Consider the following 22,237-nt stretch of genomic DNA (forward strand, 5'->3'; position numbering starts at 1 on the left):
TCTGCAACTGCAGCCTGACCCACCGCTGTTCATGTATAGAATTTCCCTTTTATAAGTTGTTCACGTTAAGAAAATTCACTTTCAAACGTTGATTTAGAAAATTGTACTCAAAATTATGGATTAGAATTAAACACATTTCATAACTTCGAAGAATATTTTAGATATTTCTCTCACTAGACAGTCTCAAGATTACACCTTATTATAAATGAGAGGATTGTTATACCACGTAAATGAGATGCTGTTCCTCTGTGGCATATTAGGACTACATTGGAAACTAGCTCAGGAAAGAAAGGGTTCATGAAATTTTGTACCAGTAAAATTTGTTTATTTGAAACAAGCTCCTAAGGTTTTTGAAATCTTTTTATAAGCTGCATGGACCCATCCATTGCCATCAAGCCTGTGTTTGAGCGATTCCAATGTGTGATTATCACCTCAGGGGTAAGTTGCACAATTTTTATCTATGTAATTGAAATATGATTTTGTTTCTATGTCTTGGTGATATCCAAATCTCTTATTTACATTTATACTTTGTACAGACTTATCATTAATGGTATGTTGTGAATTGAGATCGAAGCACTTAGTTTCACCTAGACCATAAGACGTAGGAGTGGAAGTAAGGCCATTCAGCCCATCAAGTCCACTCCGCCATTTAAATCATGGCTGATGGGCATTTCAACTCCACTTTCCTGCACTCTCCCTGTAGCCCTTGATTCCTTCTGAGATCAAGAATTTGTCGATCTCTGCCTTGAAGGCATCCAACGTCCCGGTCTCTACTGCGCTCCGTGGCAATGAATTCCATAAGCCCACCACTCTGGCTGAAGAAATGTCGTCTCATTTCAGTTTTAAATTTACCCCCTCTAATTTTAAGTCTGTGCCCACGGGTCCTAGTCTCCCCGCCTAACAGAAACAACTTCCTAGCGTCCACCCCTTCTAAACCATACATTATCTTGTAAGTTTCTATTAGATCTCCCCTCAACCTTCTAAACGCTAATGAGTCCAATCCCAGAATCCTTAGCTGTTCATCATACGTTAAACCTACCATTCCAGGGATCATCCGTGTGAATCTCCGCTGGACAGGCTCCAGGGATAGTATGTCCTTCCTGACGTGTGGGGCCCAAAATTGGACACAGTATTCTAAATGGAGCCTAACTAGAGCTTTATAAAGCCTCAGAAGCACATCGCTGCTTTTATATTCCAACCCTCTTGAGATAAACAACAACATTACATTCACTTTCTTAATTACGGACTCTACCTGCAAGTTAACCTTTAGAGAATCCTGGACCAACACTCCCAGATCCCTTTGTACTTCTGCTTTGTGAATTTTCTCACCATTTAGAAAATAGTCCACGCCTGTATTCTTTTTTCCAAAGTGCAAAACCTCACATTTGCTCACGTTAAATTTTATCAGCCATTTCTTGGACCACACTCCTAAACTGTCTAAATCTTTCGGCAGCTTCCCCACATCCTCAGTACTACCTGCTTGTCCACCTATCTTTGTATCATCGGCAAACTTCGCCAGAATGCCCCCAGTCCCTTCATCCAGATCATTAATATATAAGGTGAACAGCTGCGGCCCCAGCACTGAACCCTGCGGGACACCACTCGTCACTGGTTGCCATTCCGAAAAAGAGCCTTTTATCCCAACTCTCTGCCTTCTGCCAGACAGCCAATCCTCAATCCAAGCCAGTAGCTCACCTCGAACACCATGGGCCCTCACCTTGCTCAGCAGCCTCCCGTGAGGCACCGCATCAAAGGCCTTTTGGAAGTCTAGATAGATAACATCAACTGGGTTTCCCTGGTCTAACATACTTGTTACCTCTTCAAAGAATTCTAACAGGTTTGTCAGGCACGACCTCCCCTTACTAAATCCATGCTGACTTGTTCTAATCTGACCCTGCACTTCCAGGAATTTAGAAATCTCATCCTTTAAGATAGTTTGTTCCTGTATTGCATGATGTATTTGCTATGCACTGCTATTAATCCATATCACTGTTCCCACTCATCTTGTACCCAATCATTTTACCATTCTTTGTCTGATATATATCTATATATTGGTGCCTTTAGACGTGATCCAAATTAAGAGGGTAAAATTGATCATTCTGATATTTGATGTTTCTCTTAATCACAAAGTGTTAATAGCATAAAGATTGGCCACTCAGCTTAACTGGTCAATTCTGGTCTTTACGTTCTTTCTAAGCCTCCTTTCACACTCTACATCTAGCTGTTCGACATATCCTGTATCTCCCTCATACATGCTTAATATGTGCAAACATAAATTTAACACCAACAGTGTGCACGTTATTGAAATCCTTGTGTTATCATTATATGCAACTCTCTACAATTACAGTGTATATAATGTATACTGTCTTCCAAAGATTGTCCCCACAGGCCTGCAGCACAGAAAAAGGCCCTTCTGTCCATTGAGTCTGCACTGGTCAGAAACAAGCACCTAATTATTCTAATCTGATTTCTAGCACTTGGCCCATAGCCCTGAGTGCCTTGGCATTGCAAGTATGCTTCTAAATACTTCTTCAATGTCCTTAAAGTCCTCATAACCCTTTTTAGACTTCTCTGTCCTTTATGTTGCTTCCTATCATATTCCTTACTCTTGTAATTCTGATGCATTGCTAATGTCAGTTACACCATCAGAAGCCAACTCCAATCATTTGGTTGTTCTGGCCTGACTCTTTGGCATCGCCCTTCCCAGAATCCATTTAATTGGCAGCTGCTCTTCTGTTAAAGAGAAGTGGCATTTTGTCTTTTTGCTCTCCTTTCGGAAACCTCCTGGTCTGAAATAATACTTTGTTTTTATTTTTGTTGTGTTTTTGCTAGACCTTGTCGCCACTTGACATGTACCCAAAGATCCTCGATTTCAGACCTGTTATCATGGCAACATTTACTATGACCTTGTCAAGAACCTGCCTTTGTCCACTGGTGAGTCTTGTTAAACAGCACATATAAGTCTCACCATTCCTTTATAAACTTTAACTTCTGTTGTTATTTTTAGGTTTAGGATCTCCCTTTTTTACCAGCAATGAGATCTAATGCCAGATGTGACTTTGTGGAGAATATGTCTGAAGTTTCTTTCCCAAAGCTTTTTCCACAGTGTTTAAAAAAGACTCTATTTGTGCAATGCTACAAGCAACAAACTCGTTTTCTGAGTATTTAAATCCCTATTTAAATCATTGTCTAGCAAAGATCCAACTCAGAAACACGGACCATAATGATCCCAACATTGTGCTGGGATTGCTCACGGAACTCGATGCATGAGTTCCACTGGCACATCTATCTGATGTTGCAAAGGTTTCTACACATTATCAGCTTAAACAAAGAACAGATGGCTCTGCCTCTCTGATGTTTGATACCACCCCTGTCCCCTTCAAACTCGTTTCTGAGTGAACACAGGGTAGATGCTGTTCCCCCTAGTAACACTTTGGAATTCTGCCCCTGCGTAAGGAATTAATTCCTGGCATTGCCCTTCACACGTTGACTCTGTGCCCTCTTACCCTGCTGCTTTTGTGTATGGACATTGGATAATTGCTTAAATAGAGACATAAGTATTGGATTATGGGGAAGATGCAGGAGCTAAAATGCTTAGAGAGCTTGATGGCATCTTTCTGAACTCTAACAGTTCTGCAGTTCTATGAAAGTGATGGGGTTAACTTCCAAACCAATTCATGTAAAGCTGTGCTTGCCCCTGGTTCTGTAAACTTTATGGCTGCTTTGTTCCTGCACTTTAAGAGTTCTCCCTGTGATTTAGTGATTCCTCTGAGTTGCTTGTGTTCTTTCAGATTGTGGGACGAGGCAACGACCAGGTGACGATCAGCTCCAAGTTTGAAACGAGAGAGGATATCGGTGAGTGAGTTGGCAATCCCACTGTGAGTTGATGCGTCCATCTTAGGCCTGCTTACAACAGCCAGGAGTCCCTCCCAGCCCCAACTGAAACCTAGACAGTTGAATAACCACCCTCGTGTCTGAGTTTACGTCAGTCCTTTGTATGAGGCAGAAGTAACGACTTCCTGCAGAAATACTCAACATTGTTTAGACCACTTCGGGTGGATCAGCCCAAAACTGACTATCCAGAATTTAATTAAACTCTTTGCCAGTTGAGAGTGTGAAAGGTTGTCACTTTTCTTCCTCCATCTTCAATCACTCCTACAATCTCTGGCCTCTTGGGACGGCACAGTGGTTTAGCAGTCAGCACTGCTCCCTCGCAGTGCCAGGGACCTGGGTTCAATCCCAACCTTATCTGTGTAGAGTTTATACTTTCTCCCTGTATCTGCTTGGGTTTCCTCTTGATGCAATGGACTCCTGTTAGTCCACAGGTGTGTAGGTTAGATGGATTAGCGGTGACAGCTGCAGGAATTGGGTGGGCGATGAGTCTGGGTAGGATGCTGTTCAGAGGCTTGGTATGGACATGTTGGGCTGAATGGCCTGTTTCCACACTCTAGGAATTCTATTCTATAATTAAAACATTTGAAGTAGTTTCAAGCATAGGAATGTAAGAATTAGGAGTGAGAGCCCTTCGAGCCCTGCTACCATTTAATATGATCATGGCTGATCTTATCCTAGCCTCACCTGTACTTTCCTGCCTGCTTCCCATAGCCGTATATCTCACTGTTCATTAGAAACATAGCAATTACTTTCTTGAATCTGTTGATTGACTCTGACTCTGCCTCCACTGCACTCTGGGGCAGTGAGTTCCACAGATTCACAACCCTCTGAGGGAAGTGGTTTCTCCTTATCTCAGGCTTGAACCAATCTCCTCTCACTCCTCATCTATGCCCTCTTGTTTAAGACTGCCCCACAAGGGGGAACATTTGTTCAACATTCACCTTATCAATCCTCTTCAGCATTTTATACATCTCAATCAGATCCCCCTCAGTCTACTGAACTCTAGAGGGTACTAGCCCAAGTTATTTAACCGCTCCTCGTATGACAGCCCTTTTTCATCTTTGGAATCGATCTAGTGAACCTTCTCTGAACAGCCTCCAGCATCACCACATCCTACAGTTTTGGGACGAAAGACCTTACCCAAAAATAAACTGAGAAAGTGTTGATGTTGTCAAATCTCAGTGAAAGTGAGTCGGAGCAAGAGGCAGTGTGTGTGCAGGAAGCAGGCATCAGGCAGCAGTGAGTCTACTGTTTGGTTTGCACCCACTCAATCAGTCTTTCCGCCCAAATTATTGTCTCTCTGAATTTTCTCCGGATTCGTCCAAAACCCCTGTCTTACCATTGGAGCAGAAATAGACCTTCAGCCTCTCCAGCCAGTTCCCTGCCCCCTACACACACACACCACCTCCTGTTCTGATAATTTCCACACTTTCTCAGTTGTTGAGTTTGCTTGCGAGGCAATTGCTACTCTCCACTTTTCGTAAAGAGGCACTTTACTTTTCACCTGGGTTCCACAGTAATTGCAACTTTTGATGATAACTGAGTTTTCTCTCTTCTCTCCAGCTGTCATCCGTAACTATGGTAACCTGTTGCTGGAGATGTCAGCCATTGTCCCAGATGGAATTGTGTCTTTCTTCACTAGTTACCATTACATGGAGAACATCGTAGCCTCCTGGTATGAGCAGGTAAACACAGGCTTTTCATTCACAGCAGCTGATGATTCAGGGCATGGCATATCCCAACCAGGACAGGTTGGACCCCGGGTCAGGGAGATTTTTTGTTTAACATTCCTCAATGTAACTTGAGAGAATGCCCCAGCTGAGGGCAGCCATTGACTGCCAAACCTCTGTTCCAAATTGTGCCCTAACCTGAGTTAACCGGTCTGCTGATGATAGATGTTGCTCAGTCCCTTTTGCCTTGTGCAAGTAGCCAAAATTAGACATTGTTCTAATTTCTGTTCATTATGTGGTGTTCGTTACATAAGATGTACTTGTGTACATCTTATGACTGCCTGCCTCTCCATGGATATGCACATTTGTACTGATGTGTACATGATTGGATGTGTGTTCCTTCTCTCGTTTTTGACAAGTTGGATGTTTGTGTTTTGTTGTTCATCCTTTACTTCCCTCAATTGCCCTTCCTTCTCCTTTCCATCTCAATCTTCCCTTTCCTGGTTAATCTGTTTAGATTCTTAGTTGATTAATTACCTAGGCTTGGATACCAAAATTCAATAACAGAAAAATAACCTTTAATCAGAACTGGAAAATGTTGGAAATGTCACAGGGTTTAAATGAGTACAGAAGTGGATGAGGGGGAACAGACCAGAAGAAAAGTTCCATGATAGAATAGAAGGCAGGAATGATTAAATCAATACCAGGGTGAAGGTGCATGGCAAAAGGAGATGGTGTTGGAAAAAGTAAAGAAAGTAAGTACATTCTGAGAACAGGGCTTCCCAACCCATGGGTTGTGACCCCCTCCCCTCTCAGTTGGGGTGTCAGCTCTGACAAAGTGATAGCCGTTGTGGAGTTCCAAGCAAGTATGAACCATGTGGCCCCTTTAACTGCTGAATTTTTAAAAAAATGTTGGGTGAATCCTAACAGCTCAATCTTTCAGGTCAGAATCCTGTCCAAGAGATCCAATAAGAATACGATCCTTTGACTTGTAAACATTGGATTAAACTGTTTTACCCCTTGCTGCTATCTCAGGGATCCCTCTCAAGTTGTTGAGAACATTGTCTCTCAGCATTTCATCCAGAGCACAGTAAACTGCTTAATTGAAAGTTCGCTCCTTATTCTGCAAGTTTCTGTTCGAACAGACAGGGCAGGGTGGAGAAGAGGAGGTGGGATTGAATTTCGATTAAAAAGCAAATTTGTCCTTTTAAATCTCTAACTTATTCCAGTTCACTCACCAGGTCCTCAAGGCAACATGCTAACTTGGATCCTTTCTCCACAGATACTGCTTGGCGAGCTCTGTATTTTCAGCACTTTTGTGCCAAATATTATCACTTGTCCCAAGAATGGGCTAAGAAAACCTCTCCTTTTTTTTTCCCATTTTCCTTTTAGGGAATTCTAGAAAATATTCAACGTAACAAACTTATATTTATTGAAACTCAGGATGCTGCAGAGACCAGTGTGGCCCTAGAGAAATACCAGGAGGTGAGTGAGACTGAGGGGTGGGGTGGGGGGATGGTGTTGGTGAAACATTTGAGGCAAGAGCGGAACATTCTGATGTTATCAGTGTTGATAGTTGACCATCAATTATACACCAATGGCCAAGGGAGCTAAAATAGCCTTGACCTCGATAGTGCTCTGCTTCATTCTCATTTATCTGCACCGAGACAGCCAAATAGGATGGTCACCTTAGCATCTCACTGACATGATGGCTCCTTACATTTGTGCAGCGCTGTCTTGACACTGACCGCCCAACTGTGCGGGGCTCCCTGGCTCCATTCTGGGGTGTGAGCCTAGTTTATACTTTGGTAATGCATGCAGTGAGTGAGGTTCCTGTGTACTTAGTAATCTGCATGAACCCACAAGAGGCCACACTGAAGATGGCTCCAATCAAGTGTAAGTGTGGCTGTTTAAGAATATTTCAAGGGTCTCACAGAGTGACAGTTTTAGCACACTGCACACAATGAGCAATATCATTACAAGTGAATACTTAACGACAGAATTCAGCAGATGTCAATCTGCAATCTCTGTTTATTTAGGAAAGTGGGCCCTGACTGCTATCCAGAGACAGTGAAGGGTATTAAATATGCTGGGTATCTAATGAAGCAGGTTAGACACTGGATTAATGTCCTCCACAGGTCAGTTGTCTGGGCTCATATTGGAAGACTTGTCATTTGGCTAATTATTTCCTTGCAGCTAACTAGCGTTGAAACTTTCCCAGCAAGGAATTAGTCCCTTCAGGCGACACAGTGAGTTACGGACCAGAAAGTAATCTGGATGGAGTGCAGAAGAGATTCACCAAGATGTTTCCTGGGTTGTAGAAGGTTAACTATGAAGAGAGGCTGGATAAGCTCAGCTTGTTTTCTTTGGAGCAGAGAACGCTGAGAGAGGTTCGAATTGAGGTGTATAAGATCTTGAGTGGCTTGGGCTGGGCGGATAGAAAACAGTTGCTCCCCTTAGTTGAAGGGTCAATAATAAGGGGGAATAACTTTAAGATGAAAGACAGGAGGTTTGGAGGAAAAGATTTTTTCACTCAAAGGGTGATGGGAACCTGGACTGCACTGCCTAGGAAACCTCACAATCTTTCTTTTCTTAAAAAAAGTGCTTGGATGAGCACTTGAAATGCCATAAGTTCAAAGCTCTAGGCCCAGTGCTAGAAAGTGAGGCTGGTATAGATAGGTCAGTGCAGACTTAATGGACTGAAGAGTCTATTGTCTGCCGTCTGACTTTATGACTGCTTGAATTACCTGTGGCTGCATTTTTCCACGGATATGCTGCGATTCTCTCCTGTCAGCTGCTGCTCAGTAATGTTTCTGTTCCATTGGCAGGCATGTGAGAACGGACGAGGGGCCATCCTACTGTCTGTCGCGAGAGGAAAGGTCTCCGAGGGGATAGATTTTGGTCAGTGACAAAAATAATTGTGACACTTGTGATGTGAGGGTAGTGAGTGAAATGTGAGTCCGTGCTTCATCAATGTGCAGAGTATTAATTAAATTGGTCAACACACAGGCATGTAAAATTCAGAAAGTAGCAGAATCAGTCGACCAATTTCCATTTCATCTGATTTATACATAACTTCCTTCGTATCATTGAGAATGAAAAGTGGAGGTGTTCAGACAGATGGCTGATCAAGCACTCGTTTCTGACACCAGTGAGGGCAGCTATTTACACATGTTTTCAGCATCCCCTGAATGGCCACAGTCTGCCTAATCATGCAGTATTTCATCAGGATAGATAATTCTGCTGAGAAACTATTAGTCCACTTAGGCTTTATCAGTGTGTAATTCACCTTGGCATCAGGATGTTGAATGTGTATTTGATGCTTTGAGTGAATGTCACTTGTAGATTTTGTAAAATGCCAGTCTGATCTCTTGATTAGTCTGAGTATCTGTTGAGAATAGCTCCGTATTTAACTAAGGAAGATTCCTCTTCATATCTGTACAATGGTAGCAAAAACTTTGGTCATTGAGTTAGCGCCAGTTCTTCGTTATTAAGTCTATAACTAATCCCAGTGCCCCACTCACTCATCCAAGATTTTGACAAACACTCGATTTCCTGCCATGGCATCGAGGCAGGAGGTCAAAGAACAAAGAAATTTACAGCACAGGAACAGGCCCTTTGGCCCTCTAAGCCTCCGCCAATCAAGATCCTCTGTCTAACCTGTCATCTATTTTCTAAGGGTCTGTGTCCATTTGCTCCCTGCCCATCCATGTACCTGTCCAAATATATCTTAAAAGACGCTAACATGTCTGCGTCTACCACCTCCGCTGGCAACATGTTCCAGGCACGCACCACCCTCTGCATACTGAACTTTCCACACATATCTCCCTTAAACTTTCCTCCTCTCCCCTTGAACCCATGACCCCTAGTAATTGAGTCCCCCAGTCTGGGAAAAAGCTTCTTCCTATCCACCCTGTCTGTACCCCTCATGATTTTGTAGACCTCGATCAGGTCCCACCTCAATCTCCGTCTTTCTAATGAAAATAATCCTAATCCACTCAACCTCTCTACATAGCTAGCACCCTCCATACTAGGCAACATCCTGGTGAACCTCCTCTGCACCCTCTCCAAAGCATCCACATTCTTTTGGTAATGTGGTGGAAAGAACTGTACACAGTACTCCAAATGTGGCCGAACCAAAGTCCTATACAACTACAACATGACTGACCAACTCTTGTACTCAATACCCCGTCCAATGAAGGAAAGCATGCCGTATGCCTTCTTGACCACCCTATTGACCTGTATTGTCACCTTCAGGGAACAATGGACCTGAACACCCAGATCTCTCTGTACATCAATTTTCCCTGGGACTTTTCCATTTACTGTATAGTTCGCCCTTGAATTCGATCTTTCACCTCGCATTTGCCCGGATTGAACTCCATCTGCCGTTTATCAACCCAACTCTCCAGTCTATCTATATTCTGCTGAAATCTCTGACAGTCCCCTTCACTGTTTGCTACTCAACCAATCTTAGTGTCATCTGCAAACTTGCTGATCAGACCATCTACACCTTCCTCCAAATCATTTACATATATCACAAACAACAGTGGTCCCAGCACAGATCCCTGTGGCCACAGGTCTCCAATTTGAGAAACTTCCTTATACAACTGCTCTCTGTCTCCTGTTGCCTAGCCAGGTTTTTTATCCATCTAGCTAGCACACCTGGACCCCATGTGACTTCACTTTCTTCATCAGCCTGCCATGGGGAACCTTATCAAACGCCTTACTGAAGCCCATGTATATGACATCTACAACCTTTCCCTCATCAATCAACGTTGTCACATCCTCAAAGAATTCTATTAAGTTGGTAAGACATGACCTTCCCTGCACAAAACCATGTTGCCTATCACTGATAAGCCCATTTTCTTCCAAATGAGAATAGATCCTATCCCTCAGTATCTTCTCCAGTAGCTTCCCTACCACTGACGTCAGGCTCACCGGTCGATAATTACCTGGATTATCCTTGCTACCCTTCTTAAACAAGGAGACAACATTAGCAAGTCTCCAGTCCTCCGGGACCTCACCCGTGTCTCAGGATGCTGCAAAGATATCTGTTAAGGCCCCGGCTATTTCCTCTCTCGCTTCCCTCAGTAACCTGGGATAGATCTCATCCGGACCTGGGGACTTGTCCACCTTAATGTCTTTTAGGATACCTAACACTTCCTCCTCCCTTTTGTCAACTTGACCTAGAGTAAGCAAACATCTATCCCTAACCTCAACATCTGTCATGTCCCTCTCCTTGGTGAATACCGATGCAAAGAACTCGTTAAGAATGTCACCCATTTTCTCTGACTCAGCGCATAACTTTCCTTCTTTGTCCTTAATTGCGCCAATCCTTTCTCAAGTTACCCTCTTGCTCTTTGTATATGAATAAAAGGCTTTGGGATTTTCCTTAACCATGTTTGCCAGCAATATCTCATGTCCTCTCTTAGTCCTCTTAATGCCTCGTTTCAGATTCGCTCTACATTCCTGATATTCTTGCAGAGCTTCGTCTGTCTTCAGTCACCTAGACCTCATATATGCTTCCTTTTTCCTCTTGGCTAGTCTCTCAATTTCACCTGTCATCCATGGTTCCTTAATCTTGCCTTTTCTATTCCTCATTTTCACAGGAACATGTCTCTCCGGCACGCTAATCAACCTCTCCTTAAAAGCCTCCCACATATCAAATGTGGATTTACCTTCAAACAGTTTCTCCAAATCTACATTCCTCAGATCCTGCCGAATCTTGGTATAGGTGGCCTTCCCCCAGTTTTGAACTCTTCCTTTAGGACCACTCCCCTCCTTGTCCATGAGTATTGTAAAACTTACGGAATTGTGGTCGCTATTTCCAAAGTAGCCCCCTACTGTAATATCAACCGTCTGGCCGGGTTCATTCCCCAACACCAGGTCCAGTATGGCCCTTTCCCGAGTTGGACTACGTACATACTGCTCTAGAAAACCCTCCTGGACACACCTTACAAATTCTGCTCTGTCTTGACCCCTAACACTGAGTGAATCCCAGTCAATGTTGGGAAAATTAAAATCTCCCATCACCACCACCCTGTTTCTCCTACACCTTTCCATTGTCTGTTCACATATTTGTACCTCTATCTCACGCTCGCTGTTGGGAGGCCTGTAGTACAGCCCCAACATTGTTACTGCATCCTTCCTATTTCTGAGTTCTCCCCATATTGCCTCACTGCTTGAGTCCTCCATGGGGCCCTCCTTCAGTACAGCTGTGATATCGTCTTTGACCGGTACTGCAACTCCTCCACCCCTTTTACCTCCCCCTCTATCCCGCCTGAAGCATCGATATCCTGGGAGAACTAGTTGCCAATCATGCCCTTCCCTCAACCAAGCCTCAGTAATAGCAATAACATCATACTCCCAGGTACCAATCGAAGCCCTAAGCTCATCTGCCTTGTCTACTACACTTCTCGCATTAAAACAAATGCACCTCAGACCACCTGTCCCTTTGTGTTCATCATCTGCTCCCCGACTACTATTCCCTGTAGTCACACTGACTCCATTATCTAGTTCCCTACAGGCTTTCGTTTCTACCTCTTTTTTTTGTCCAATATTTGGTTCCCATCCCCCTGCCACATTAGCTTAAACCCTCCCTCACAGCATTAGCAAAAGCACCCCCAAGGACATTGGCTCCAGTCCGGTTCAGGTGTAGACCGTCCAATTTGTAATAGTCCCACCTTCCCCAGAACCGGTTCCAATGTCCCAAAAATCTGAACACTTCCCTCCTACACCATCTCTCAAGCCACGCATTCATCCTAGCTATTCTTTCATTTCTGCACTGACTAGCACCTGGCACTGGTAGCAATCCTGAGATTACTACCTTTGAGGTCCTACTTTTTAACTTGGCTCCTAACTCCCTAAATTCTGCTTGTAGGACCTCATCCCGTTTTCTGCCTATATCGTTGGTACCTATATGCACCATGATAACTGGCTGTTCACCCTCCCCCTTCAGAATGTTCTGCAGCCGATCGGAGACATCCTTGACCCGTGCACCTGGGAGGCAACATACCATTCGGGAGTCTCGTTTTCGACCGCAGAACCGTCTATCTACTCCCCTTACAATTGAATCCCCAATGACTATTGCCCTTCCACTTTTTTTCCCCGCCCTTCTGTACAGCAGAGCCAGCCCCAGTGCCATGAACCTGGCTACTGCTGCCTTCCCCTGGTGAGCCATCTCCCCCAACAGTATCCAAAACAGAATACCTGTTTTGGAGGGAGATGACCGCAGGGGACACCTGCACTGCCTTTCTGCTCTTCCTCTGCCTTTTGGTCACCCATTCGCTTTCTCCCTCAGCAATCCTAATCTGCAGTGTGACCAAATTGCTGAACGTGATATCCACGACCCCCTCAGCCTTGCATATGCTCCAAAGTGAGTCCATCGCAGCTCCAGAGCCGTCATGTGGTCTAACAAGAGCTGCAGCTGGACACACTTCCTGCATGTGAAGGAGTCAGGGACATCAGCCGTGTACCTGAGCTCCCACATTGAGCAAGAGGAGCACAACATGGGTGTGAGATCTCCTGACATTATTAAACTTAACTTAGATAAATGAAAAAGGAACCAAAAAAGATTTTTGGCAATCACACGATATATATAAAGAAACGTGAAATAGAAAAAGCCTTACCTTATCTACACACCACTGAGTCTTTCTTTTTGGTTAGAGGAGGAGGAGGTCAGTACCACTGACATCATCAGGGTCTGTCAGAAACAGGAAGTCAGGACCCGCTGTGTCTGATATCGTCTCAGGGTGAGGATACTGCACACCTCAGCCTCATGCTCCCCATTTGTGATGAACACTCGCTGCTGCCTACTTGCTGCACTCCCCTCATCTCACTGTCAACTCGCCTCACTGTCTCTGTTGGCACCCCACGCTCCTCTGTGACCACTCTCCTTGATACCTTGCTGCCCTCACTATCTCACTTGACCCTCTCTTCAATGCCTTCACCACTCCCCTTGCTGCTCCACCTCACTACTGACTTGGCCCTCCCCTCGCAGCCTTGCATCCTGCTTCAGTTACTCACTGTCCCACTCAACAAAACTTGACTCTTTTTAATGAAGAAGTAACTTTTGAACAAACTGCATTATAGCATTACAGTTGTTCAGTTTTAGTGTTCTTTGTGGACATTCCTTGCGATGTTGCACAGTGATTGCACATTAGAGAGATCCCTCCTGCAGTTGTGATGGCAGCAGCTGCAGCCTTTTACCAAAGGTGCAGTGATTTCTGCCTCCACTACTCCCTGTAGTAACAGATTAACTAGTTCCTAAGTCAAGGTGTAAATAACCCCTTTCTTCTCACACTCTGACTGTTTCAAACCCCCCATCATAGAATCAATAACCAGTGGAAACATTTAGCCTGTTGAAGTATTTTCTAGTTTTTAAAGATCATCTCTATCAAATATTTTCTGTGCCCCTGTATAAACAGTGTCAGTTTCTCAAATTTGACTTCCATTGAAAGTCGTACCTTCAGCTGCCTGAGCCCTTGGCTCTGGAATTCCCTCCCTAAAACTCTTGCACCTCTCTCTCCTCTTAGGATGCTCCTTAAAATCAGCTTTCGGTCACAAGAACAAAGAGAAGGGTGATGTCCAGTTGGCCCTTCAAAACTACTTTACAATTCTATGGAACCATGATTGATCTTCTACTTCAACAACATCCTTCTGCACTGCCCCTGTATCACTTGATTTTGTTTTTAATTTGTAGAAATCTATCAGCCTCAGTTTGGGACATATTCAAAGACTGAGCTTCCACAGCCTCTAGGGCGGAGAATGTCAAAGATTCAGCTGACCTCTCCATCTCAATCATCAGTGTCTGGTTCAACACCCCAGCCCAGAGGAATCATCCTTCCTTCGTCTACCCTACAGTTCCCTTTAAATATTTTGTCTGTTTGAATGAGATCACTTTCATTTCTCATTCTTCTAAACTCCAGAAAATACTGGGTGCAATTGATTTAGTCTTACCTCACTGGAGAATTCATCCCTTTCAGAAATCAGTCTGATGAAACTTTACTGCACTCCCTCTGTGGCAGTGCAGCTTTCCTTCGGTAAAGAGACTAAAACTGCACTCAGTACTCCCAAGTGTGGTCTCCCCAAGGCTCTTAGAGTAAGGGACTTCAACTCCTATAGCCAAATCCTCTTGTAATAAAGGCCAAAATATCACTGTGGGCTGTACCTGCGCATTCATGTTCAGTGACTCTTGTACAAAGATACTGAGGTCCCTTTGAACTTCAGCACTTCTCAACCTCTCATCCTTTCAGATATACTTTTGTATTTGTGTTTTTTTCTACCAAAGTGGATAACCTCACATCTCTGCACATTGTATTGCAATCTGACAATTGTGACCTGATGCAGCTTGGTGTCAAATGAGGCACATTGGCTGGTTGGAAATTTTTGTGGGTATGAGAAGGAGATGCACCAATTGTCCCATAATTGATTCCCTGATCTGCAGAATTTCTTCTGATTTTGTCACCGGTTCCAGAAGTTACCCACATGTTTTTTCGCATGGTTCCCTTCTTTTGCCATCCTAGTCAATTAACTTGAACTCATTCCAGTGTTTCAATTCATGTTCATTGATATTTATCTCCTCTGTGTTTTCTGACAGTCCATCATTATGGGAGGGCGGTCATTATGTTTGGTGTTCCCTATGTCTATACTCAGAGCAGGATTCTGAAGGTAGGTGTCTTCTGTCCAGGGTGATTTCTGTTAGGGTGATTTGGTCATGTGGTTGATATCCTTTTAAACAATGGGAGGCTCGTGTGCATAGTCAGCAGAAGCACAGGCAGAAAGAGTCCACAGCACAGAATCGACTTATGGAAAAAGTTAACAGTAACTTTCCGAGCTGCTGCTAAACAAACCACTGAGAGCACCAGTGCATGTTTATATCTTACAATTTTTAACTTGTGTGATGAATAGTTTTATTATCAATTACAGCACCTGGAGTCCTCTCCAAACAGATGGGCCACAGCCCGGTTTAGATACAGAGTAAAATTCTCTCTGCGCTGTCCCTATCAAACACTCCCATAACAGGCAAAGCAGAGAGAGTGGTATGTGTGGGTGGGGAAAGAAGGGATCAATTAGCCTTCATTCAAATGCAGTAGGGTTAGGGTTAGGGTTAGGACATAAATTATTTGGCTACGTGGGTACAGACAGTAATTACATTTTTACAAAGTACTTTAAAAGCACATATTTTCATAAGTGTTTGTAATTTCTAACATACATACATTAACAATTGAATATTGAATGTTCCTGTGCTGTTTATTGCAGTTTTCATTTTGCTGGCACTTTGGAGTTACGTTAATTTTCAGAAGTTATTTTTAGTTTCATTAATGGGATGCAGGCGTCACCAGCAAGGCTGGTCTTTGTGACCCATCGTTGATTACACTTGAGAATATGGAGTTGTGTTAAAATAGGGTCACGTTGGAAAATAGTTCACAAAATGTTGCCATCATCTACTGGGCTTTGCACCTAATTCCGCAGTCATTTTGTGTGGTTAGTGTGGACTTCACCCTATAGGGCCTAACTGCACCAAAGGCTGCAATGCTGAACCCACTTTGTTGATTTGATACAAAGTGCATTGGTTCTCGGACTTAAGGTGATTGAAGGTTAAACAAAGGGAAAACTAATGTTTCCATCCTCTTGAAGTCTAATAATTCCACCCAGCTGAAGTGGCCTAAAAGCATTTTCATCTCATTACCAGGTATTTAAAAAATGCTATAATTACATGATTTTCTGTCCTAAAACAATACAGAGCATTTTGTCTTTCACCACTCTCAACCCTGTACCAGCAGTCACCCAGCATCCTGTTTCAGCAGGAATGACAGAAAGATGGGCAGCTTCACAGCTTCAGTCGTGTGTGTGTGTGTGTGTGTGTGTGTGTGTGTGTTTGATGTTGGGGGCAGTGCGCGAAGAGTCCACATTTGGTTTCAGTGGCCCTGTAGTCAAGTATGGAAATGTTATTCAGGATTTCTGCTCCTTGTCTCAATTTAGAGAGCCTTCTTATATGACAGCAGGCCCATGCTGTGCACCAGCCTACTTAGACCAGTTACTAAAGTACTTTGGAGGCCAATTTAAACCGTTCAACCCCTTCAAACCTGCTCCAACGTTTAATAAGATCATGGGCCAATCTGGCTGTGGCCTCAGTTACACATGTCTACCTGTCGCTGATTACCCTTTGACTCCTTTATTGGTCAAGAATCTAACCACCTCTAGTTTTTAAAAGTATTCAATAAAAAACAGCTTCTGATAGAAAACATTTTTCCTAATCTCAGTCTTTAAAACTATTTATTTTGAAATGGGTGACCTCTTATTTTAAATGCAAAACAAAATGTTGCAGATGCTGAAAATCTGAAAAGAAACGAAAGTGGTGGACAAACTCAGCATGTCTGCCAGTACCTACAGAGGCTGGAGGAGGTGATAGAGATGACCGAGGCTTGTAGGGTCTGGACGAGGTGACAGGAGATGCTGAAAGTAGAGAAGATGATGGACAAAGCAAACGGCAAAATCTGGAAGTCAATTCCATCATGCAAAAAACAGTAAAAACTACCTTGATATTTCTGAACTTTTCCTTAATGGAGTCTCTTAATCCACAGGCCCGCTTAGAATATATCCGGGATCAGTTCCAAATCCGGGAAAATGATTTCCTGACGTTTGATGCCATGAGGCATGCTGCTCAATGTGTAGGAAGAGTCATTCGAGGAAAAACTGATTACGGGCTCATGATTTTTGCAGACAAGGTAATTTGAAACCAGTCTTAGTAAATATACAATTTGTCTGTGATTACCGATCAAACTAGATTAAACATGGACTGTGCCCATTTCAGAAGCATTGTTTGTTCAGCTACAAGGTAATCTGTTTCTGTGCTATTTAAATTGAAGTGACCTGGGAGATTTATAATTTGGGGTTTAAGCCACTTTATTAGTGTATTGAGATTGAGTGTTCAGAATAATCTCTCATCAATATGTTTTGTTCCATTTGGGTGTCACCAGCAAAGCTGGTATTAATTGTTCATTCCCAATTACCCTTGAAGGTTGTGGTGAACTGCCTTCTTTCAACTGCTGTTGTCCAATGGTGAAGGTATCTCTGCAAATGGATAGCATCATAAATCCATAGTCATTGTGAGTGTTAGTTTGAATAAATGCAACTTAAATTGGTTATCTCAGGGTTATTCAGAGTTTGGCTGATGCTGAGAATCTGAACTGCATGATGGACAATAGCCCAGGATTGCAAAACTACAATAGAAACCTTTTATTTCACAACCTTGAAGAACTCCCACATGTATCTGTGGATTTGCTATGCTATTCGTCTCCACCAGCTGTTGCTATGCAGCCTGGTCACCATGTACAACACTGCCATCCCTGTGAACTCCCAAATATTTTAAACTGCTAAAGGTAACACATCTGAGGATCTCAGTATTCTCATTTGGAATTTAATTACTGATGCAGCATCAGAGTTCAGAGGAGTTCTTTCCAGACCTCCAGACACAAAGATTAGCCAATTAAAGAAAGTAGAAATGCACTGTGGGGACTATAGGTTGCAGAGTTGTAGAATTGCATTCCAGCATTCTCCTCTTCTTCCCCTCCTCCACTGCCCCATTGAACTAATTTCTGTGCTTAAGTGTGCTAAGGTAAGCTGCACTCAGGGTCATGTGAGCTGTACAGCAAATTCTTTGTGTACTGTAACATGTGCCACATGTATATTCTACCATGAAGCATGCCCATGTAGTACTGAGAATAATGTGCACTGTACTGCAGGCTGTGTGTGTACAGTGGGTAACGTACACGGTACTGCAGGCAGCATGTGCAAATAACACAGCCACACTCACTGCACAGCAAGTGACCATGCTGTACCTTGGCCCCCATTTCAAAAGCTGGCTATCCACTGGGTGAAGGACCTTGTGCCCTCCCTAGGTCTGTTGCATTATCACTGAATCAAAGTGCTTTTTCTGGGCAGCGCTTTGCTCGAGCTGATAAACGGGGGAAGCTGCCTCGCTGGATTCAGGAACACATCACGGACAGTAACCTCAATCTCACTGTAGATGAAGCAGCGCAAATAGCCAAGTACTTCCTACGACAGATGGCACAGCCTTTCCAACAGGTTAGCAGTGGAACTGACATAGGCTCCTGCTTACTTCCTGTCTGTCTATCTTGTTCTGTCCCTTCCTGCCAATCTGCTGTTTCACTCTCAAACTTTCTTTTGTTCTTTGCTCACACGATTGCTTTTTTGCAATCTCTCCCTCTTCCTCTCCCTCTCTCCCTCTCTCTCTCTCTCTCTCGCAGTCTTGCGCTTGCTCTCATTTTTTCCCGTACTAGCTCTCCTACAGCCAGCCTGCCTGCTCGTCTTTGGTTCTTGCATACTTTCTCTGTCTCTCTCTTTCCAGTCTTCTCCTTCTGCATGTTGCTTTCCCACCCACCATGCTATCACCACACGCTGTCTCCTCTCTTCCCAATCTCTTTTTGTACTTTTTTAATGTAAATCTGTATCTTTTGCTCTTGGTGATATTTAAATGAAGGATACATGTGGACCAGAGCACTGGGGAGAATTTCAATACTTTTCCAATTCTGTTATTTGTACCCCTGTGCTTGTCTCTGAGAAGCCGTCAATGTGGCCGTAAGTAGTATTTTATTTATGATTGATTTCTCTTTTTCCTGATTCCAACCCCAGGAGGATCAATTGGGATTGTCACTGCTCTCACTGGATCAGCTCGAATCTGAGGAGATACTCAGCAGAATCCAGCAGATCTCTCACCAAGTGTGAAGGGAGGATGGGCAGGACGTGCTTGAATGCCAACACAGAGCCTTCCACCTACAATATTTGCAACAGCCTGAGCTCCTGCTTGAGTGGTGACTCCCTACACTCTGCAGGAGGCAGAATTTGCACAGTTGCCTGAGGCTGTTAGTAGCAGGAGGGGAAAGGCAGGGTCAATCTGTGTCCTCTGCAGGTACTGACTAACGAGAGTGTTTCCTGTGTCCAAGCATTGATTGTAAAATATTGGGAACTGACCTCACAGTTGATAAACAAGATTTTGTACTGATCATCAAACCTGCTTGTTCTTTTCACCTTGCATCCGGCTTTGACGTTGATCACTGACGTACAAAGGCTAGAAGACTAGTTTTACGTAGAGCAAGAGATCATGATGAGGAAAAGCTGAAAACATGGTATTGATGCAGCGCCGCGCTGTCGCAGGGTCAGTGCCGAGAAAATGTTGCAGCAGGATGATGCCATAGATCACGTTTGTAAGAAGAGAAGGAAATTATTTTTCCTGAGACTGTGGGACAATTTTTATTCCTTAACCTGTTCAATATAAATTGAAAATACAAGTAACTCAGTTTTACAGTTGGAGTGTTTGGGACCTTCAGTGTTGAGAAGGGAGGAGATAAAAGGCTAAGCGTTGTGCCCTCTGTGCTAGTATGTGCATTGCCCAGGGAGGGGATTCTATGAGAGCTCTGATCCCTGTCCAGACCAATACCACTTAGAGAGTTAATATCCCAGTGAACAATGCTAAGAATTATGCAACACAATTTCACAATACTGTAACAAAACGTTAACTAAATATTATCTGGGCAATTCATCCACTAAACTGCAGAAAAGAAATTAACTGTTTAACACAACAGAAATCTCCATGCCAGGTTTATACATTTATATCTAAATTAGAATCTTTTAAGTTTAATACACAAGGGTGAATCTTCCAGTGTCCTTCGAGAGAAATTCCCTCCGCCAAATCCTCTGAGCAGAATGGCACCTTCTAGTGACTCCATCACCCTTGATTCTCCCGTTGATCTCGTCTCTTCAAACAGGAGATCCATCCAGCCCACCACTCTACTTAGTAGTTTTCCTCCCACCAGTCCTTTTCTTCTGCCTGGCTCGCAGTTCTTGCTTATGGTATCCTCCCCATACCCATTTGCCTGATGAACTGAGAGAGCCTAGGCACAGCAAGTTCAGCTTTGGCCTTTGGAGGTGCCACAATTTCCCCCTTCCTACAAGTTTTGACTTTGGCCTCTACCCTCCACATGTCAACCAGGTTATACAGAATTGTCTCTGTACATTTTGTGTAAGGTCTAGCCCCAATTTCTAAGCTTTCCATTTTACCTTGAATTAAAGGAGACAGTTTAAAATATAACAATTTTATAATATTCCATGTTGTTAACAAGTGAGACTTTGTAGAGAGCTGTGATGTTCCATTGGGAATGATCCCTGTGGGATGCTGAGTAGAGAGGAGTGTGGAAAGACCTATCGGGTGCTCATGTCAGGCCGGAGCTTGCAGAAGCCTCAATCCCTGACTGCACGTTTGACAGGAGTTTCTGGGAGGTGGCATTGGTCCTTGATTTTGAGATTGCTGGCATTCTTTTCTCTGGTTCCTTTTCCATACGTACTTCTATCGATGGATGCTCTCAAAGAATTGTGCTCGTTCATACAAAGGGGATTTCCAAGCCCCCTCTGAACACAAGTTTACCACGCATTGACATCTAAGCTACATTTCTCAAGGAACTCTTCAGGAAGTCTTTGAAACATGTCCTTTGTCCTCCTTTCATTCAGGCAGGGTGTGTCTGTTTGTGTGGAAAATTTCTTTAGGAAGATGTCTTGTGCGGGACATTTTTTAAACATGGGAATGTCACGCACACGCTGTCCCTGTCACTATACATCTCACACACTGTCCTTGACAGAAGTAATTTCTATTCTAGTAGCAAGAAAACATCAGGGACTGGGTTCTCCCATCTACTGCCACTTTCATCCATGAAAATATAAGACTACAAGACATAGCAGAAATTAGGCCATTTGGCCAATCGAGTCTGCTCCGCCATTCAATCATGGCTGATAAGTTCCTCAACCCTATTCTCCAGCTTTCTCCCCTTAGCCCTTGATCCCCTTGATAATCAAGAACCTATCTATCTCAGTCTTAAATGTACTCAATGTCCTGGCCTCCACAGCCTCTGTGGCAGAGAGTTCCATAGGTTCACCACTCTCTACTTGGATCACCTTTTGAGGACTTGTTTTGGATTGCACTTTGTCTGGATCCTCCTCTTCAATCTTACTGTCATGGGTGGCTGTGCCAGGAGTTGAGAATCTCTGACATATTGCTGTCAGGATCAACAGTGCACTCCATCCTGTCTACCACAACAAGGTAGCAATCCACAGATTGGTGGGAGGCTTGTAGGCATCTTATGAACATGGCTTTGATTTATCCCCAGAAATTGAGGTAAAAGAAGACTGAGAGTTGAACCATTTGAAAGTGAAAGCGGAAGGAGAATTGGAAACAATGTCAGTGAAACTTTGCAGCTCAGGGTGAGTGCAGGCAGTGACACATTATCAAGGTATTGGGGAAAGAGGCTGGATTTGAATTGATTTGGTTTATTGTAGTCACGTACCTAATTGCAGTGAGGAGCATTGTTTTGCAAGCACTACAGGCAGATCATATCAAACAAGATCAGACCATACGCTGTTCAGACAGAGTGAGGTATAAAAGATTACAGCTGAATAGGAGGTGCTCGAAGCAAGATCAACAATATTTGAAGTTAGAGAGGTCCATTCAGCAGTCTAGGATCAGCAGCGAAGAAACTGTTCTTGTAGCTGTTGGTGCTCGTGTTCAAGCTCCTGTATCTTTTGCATGATGGAAGAGGTTGGAAGAGAGCATTACCGGGGTGAGAGGGGTCTTTGATGTGATTTGAGTATGATTGAAACAA

The 22,237-nt window shown here is 43.6% G+C and overlaps 1 protein-coding gene across 6 annotated transcripts in view; it reads left to right on the top strand.

The window, feature by feature from the left end:
• ercc2 (excision repair cross-complementation group 2) overlaps window positions 1–22,237 on the top strand; it is a 58,562-nt gene that overhangs the window by 31,240 nt on the left and 5,085 nt on the right. For 3 of the 6 annotated variants that reach the window (XM_048522214.1, XM_048522215.2, XM_048522216.2), the window contains exons 14-23: window positions 369–438; window positions 2,833–2,934; window positions 3,792–3,855; window positions 5,458–5,579; window positions 6,957–7,049; window positions 8,393–8,465; window positions 15,163–15,233; window positions 17,150–17,293; window positions 18,510–18,653; window positions 19,221–19,598. In XM_048522214.1, coding sequence (XP_048378171.1) covers window positions 369–438; window positions 2,833–2,934; window positions 3,792–3,855; window positions 5,458–5,579; window positions 6,957–7,049; window positions 8,393–8,465; window positions 15,163–15,233; window positions 17,150–17,293; window positions 18,510–18,653; window positions 19,221–19,313 — 976 coding nt within the window. In that variant the 3' untranslated portion in view covers window positions 19,314–19,598. Of the gene's footprint in view, window positions 1–368; window positions 439–2,832; window positions 2,935–3,791; window positions 3,856–5,457; window positions 5,580–6,956; window positions 7,050–8,392; window positions 8,466–15,162; window positions 15,234–17,149; window positions 17,294–18,509; window positions 18,654–19,220; window positions 19,599–22,237 lie in introns of those variants that run through there. The other 3 variants (XR_007246582.2, XR_007246583.1, XR_009443038.1) reach the window with 3 other exon arrangements.

The sequence above is a fragment of the Stegostoma tigrinum genome, chromosome 39 (genome assembly GCF_030684315.1).
Source record: "Stegostoma tigrinum isolate sSteTig4 chromosome 39, sSteTig4.hap1, whole genome shotgun sequence".
NCBI lineage: Eukaryota > Metazoa > Chordata > Chondrichthyes > Orectolobiformes > Stegostomatidae > Stegostoma > Stegostoma tigrinum.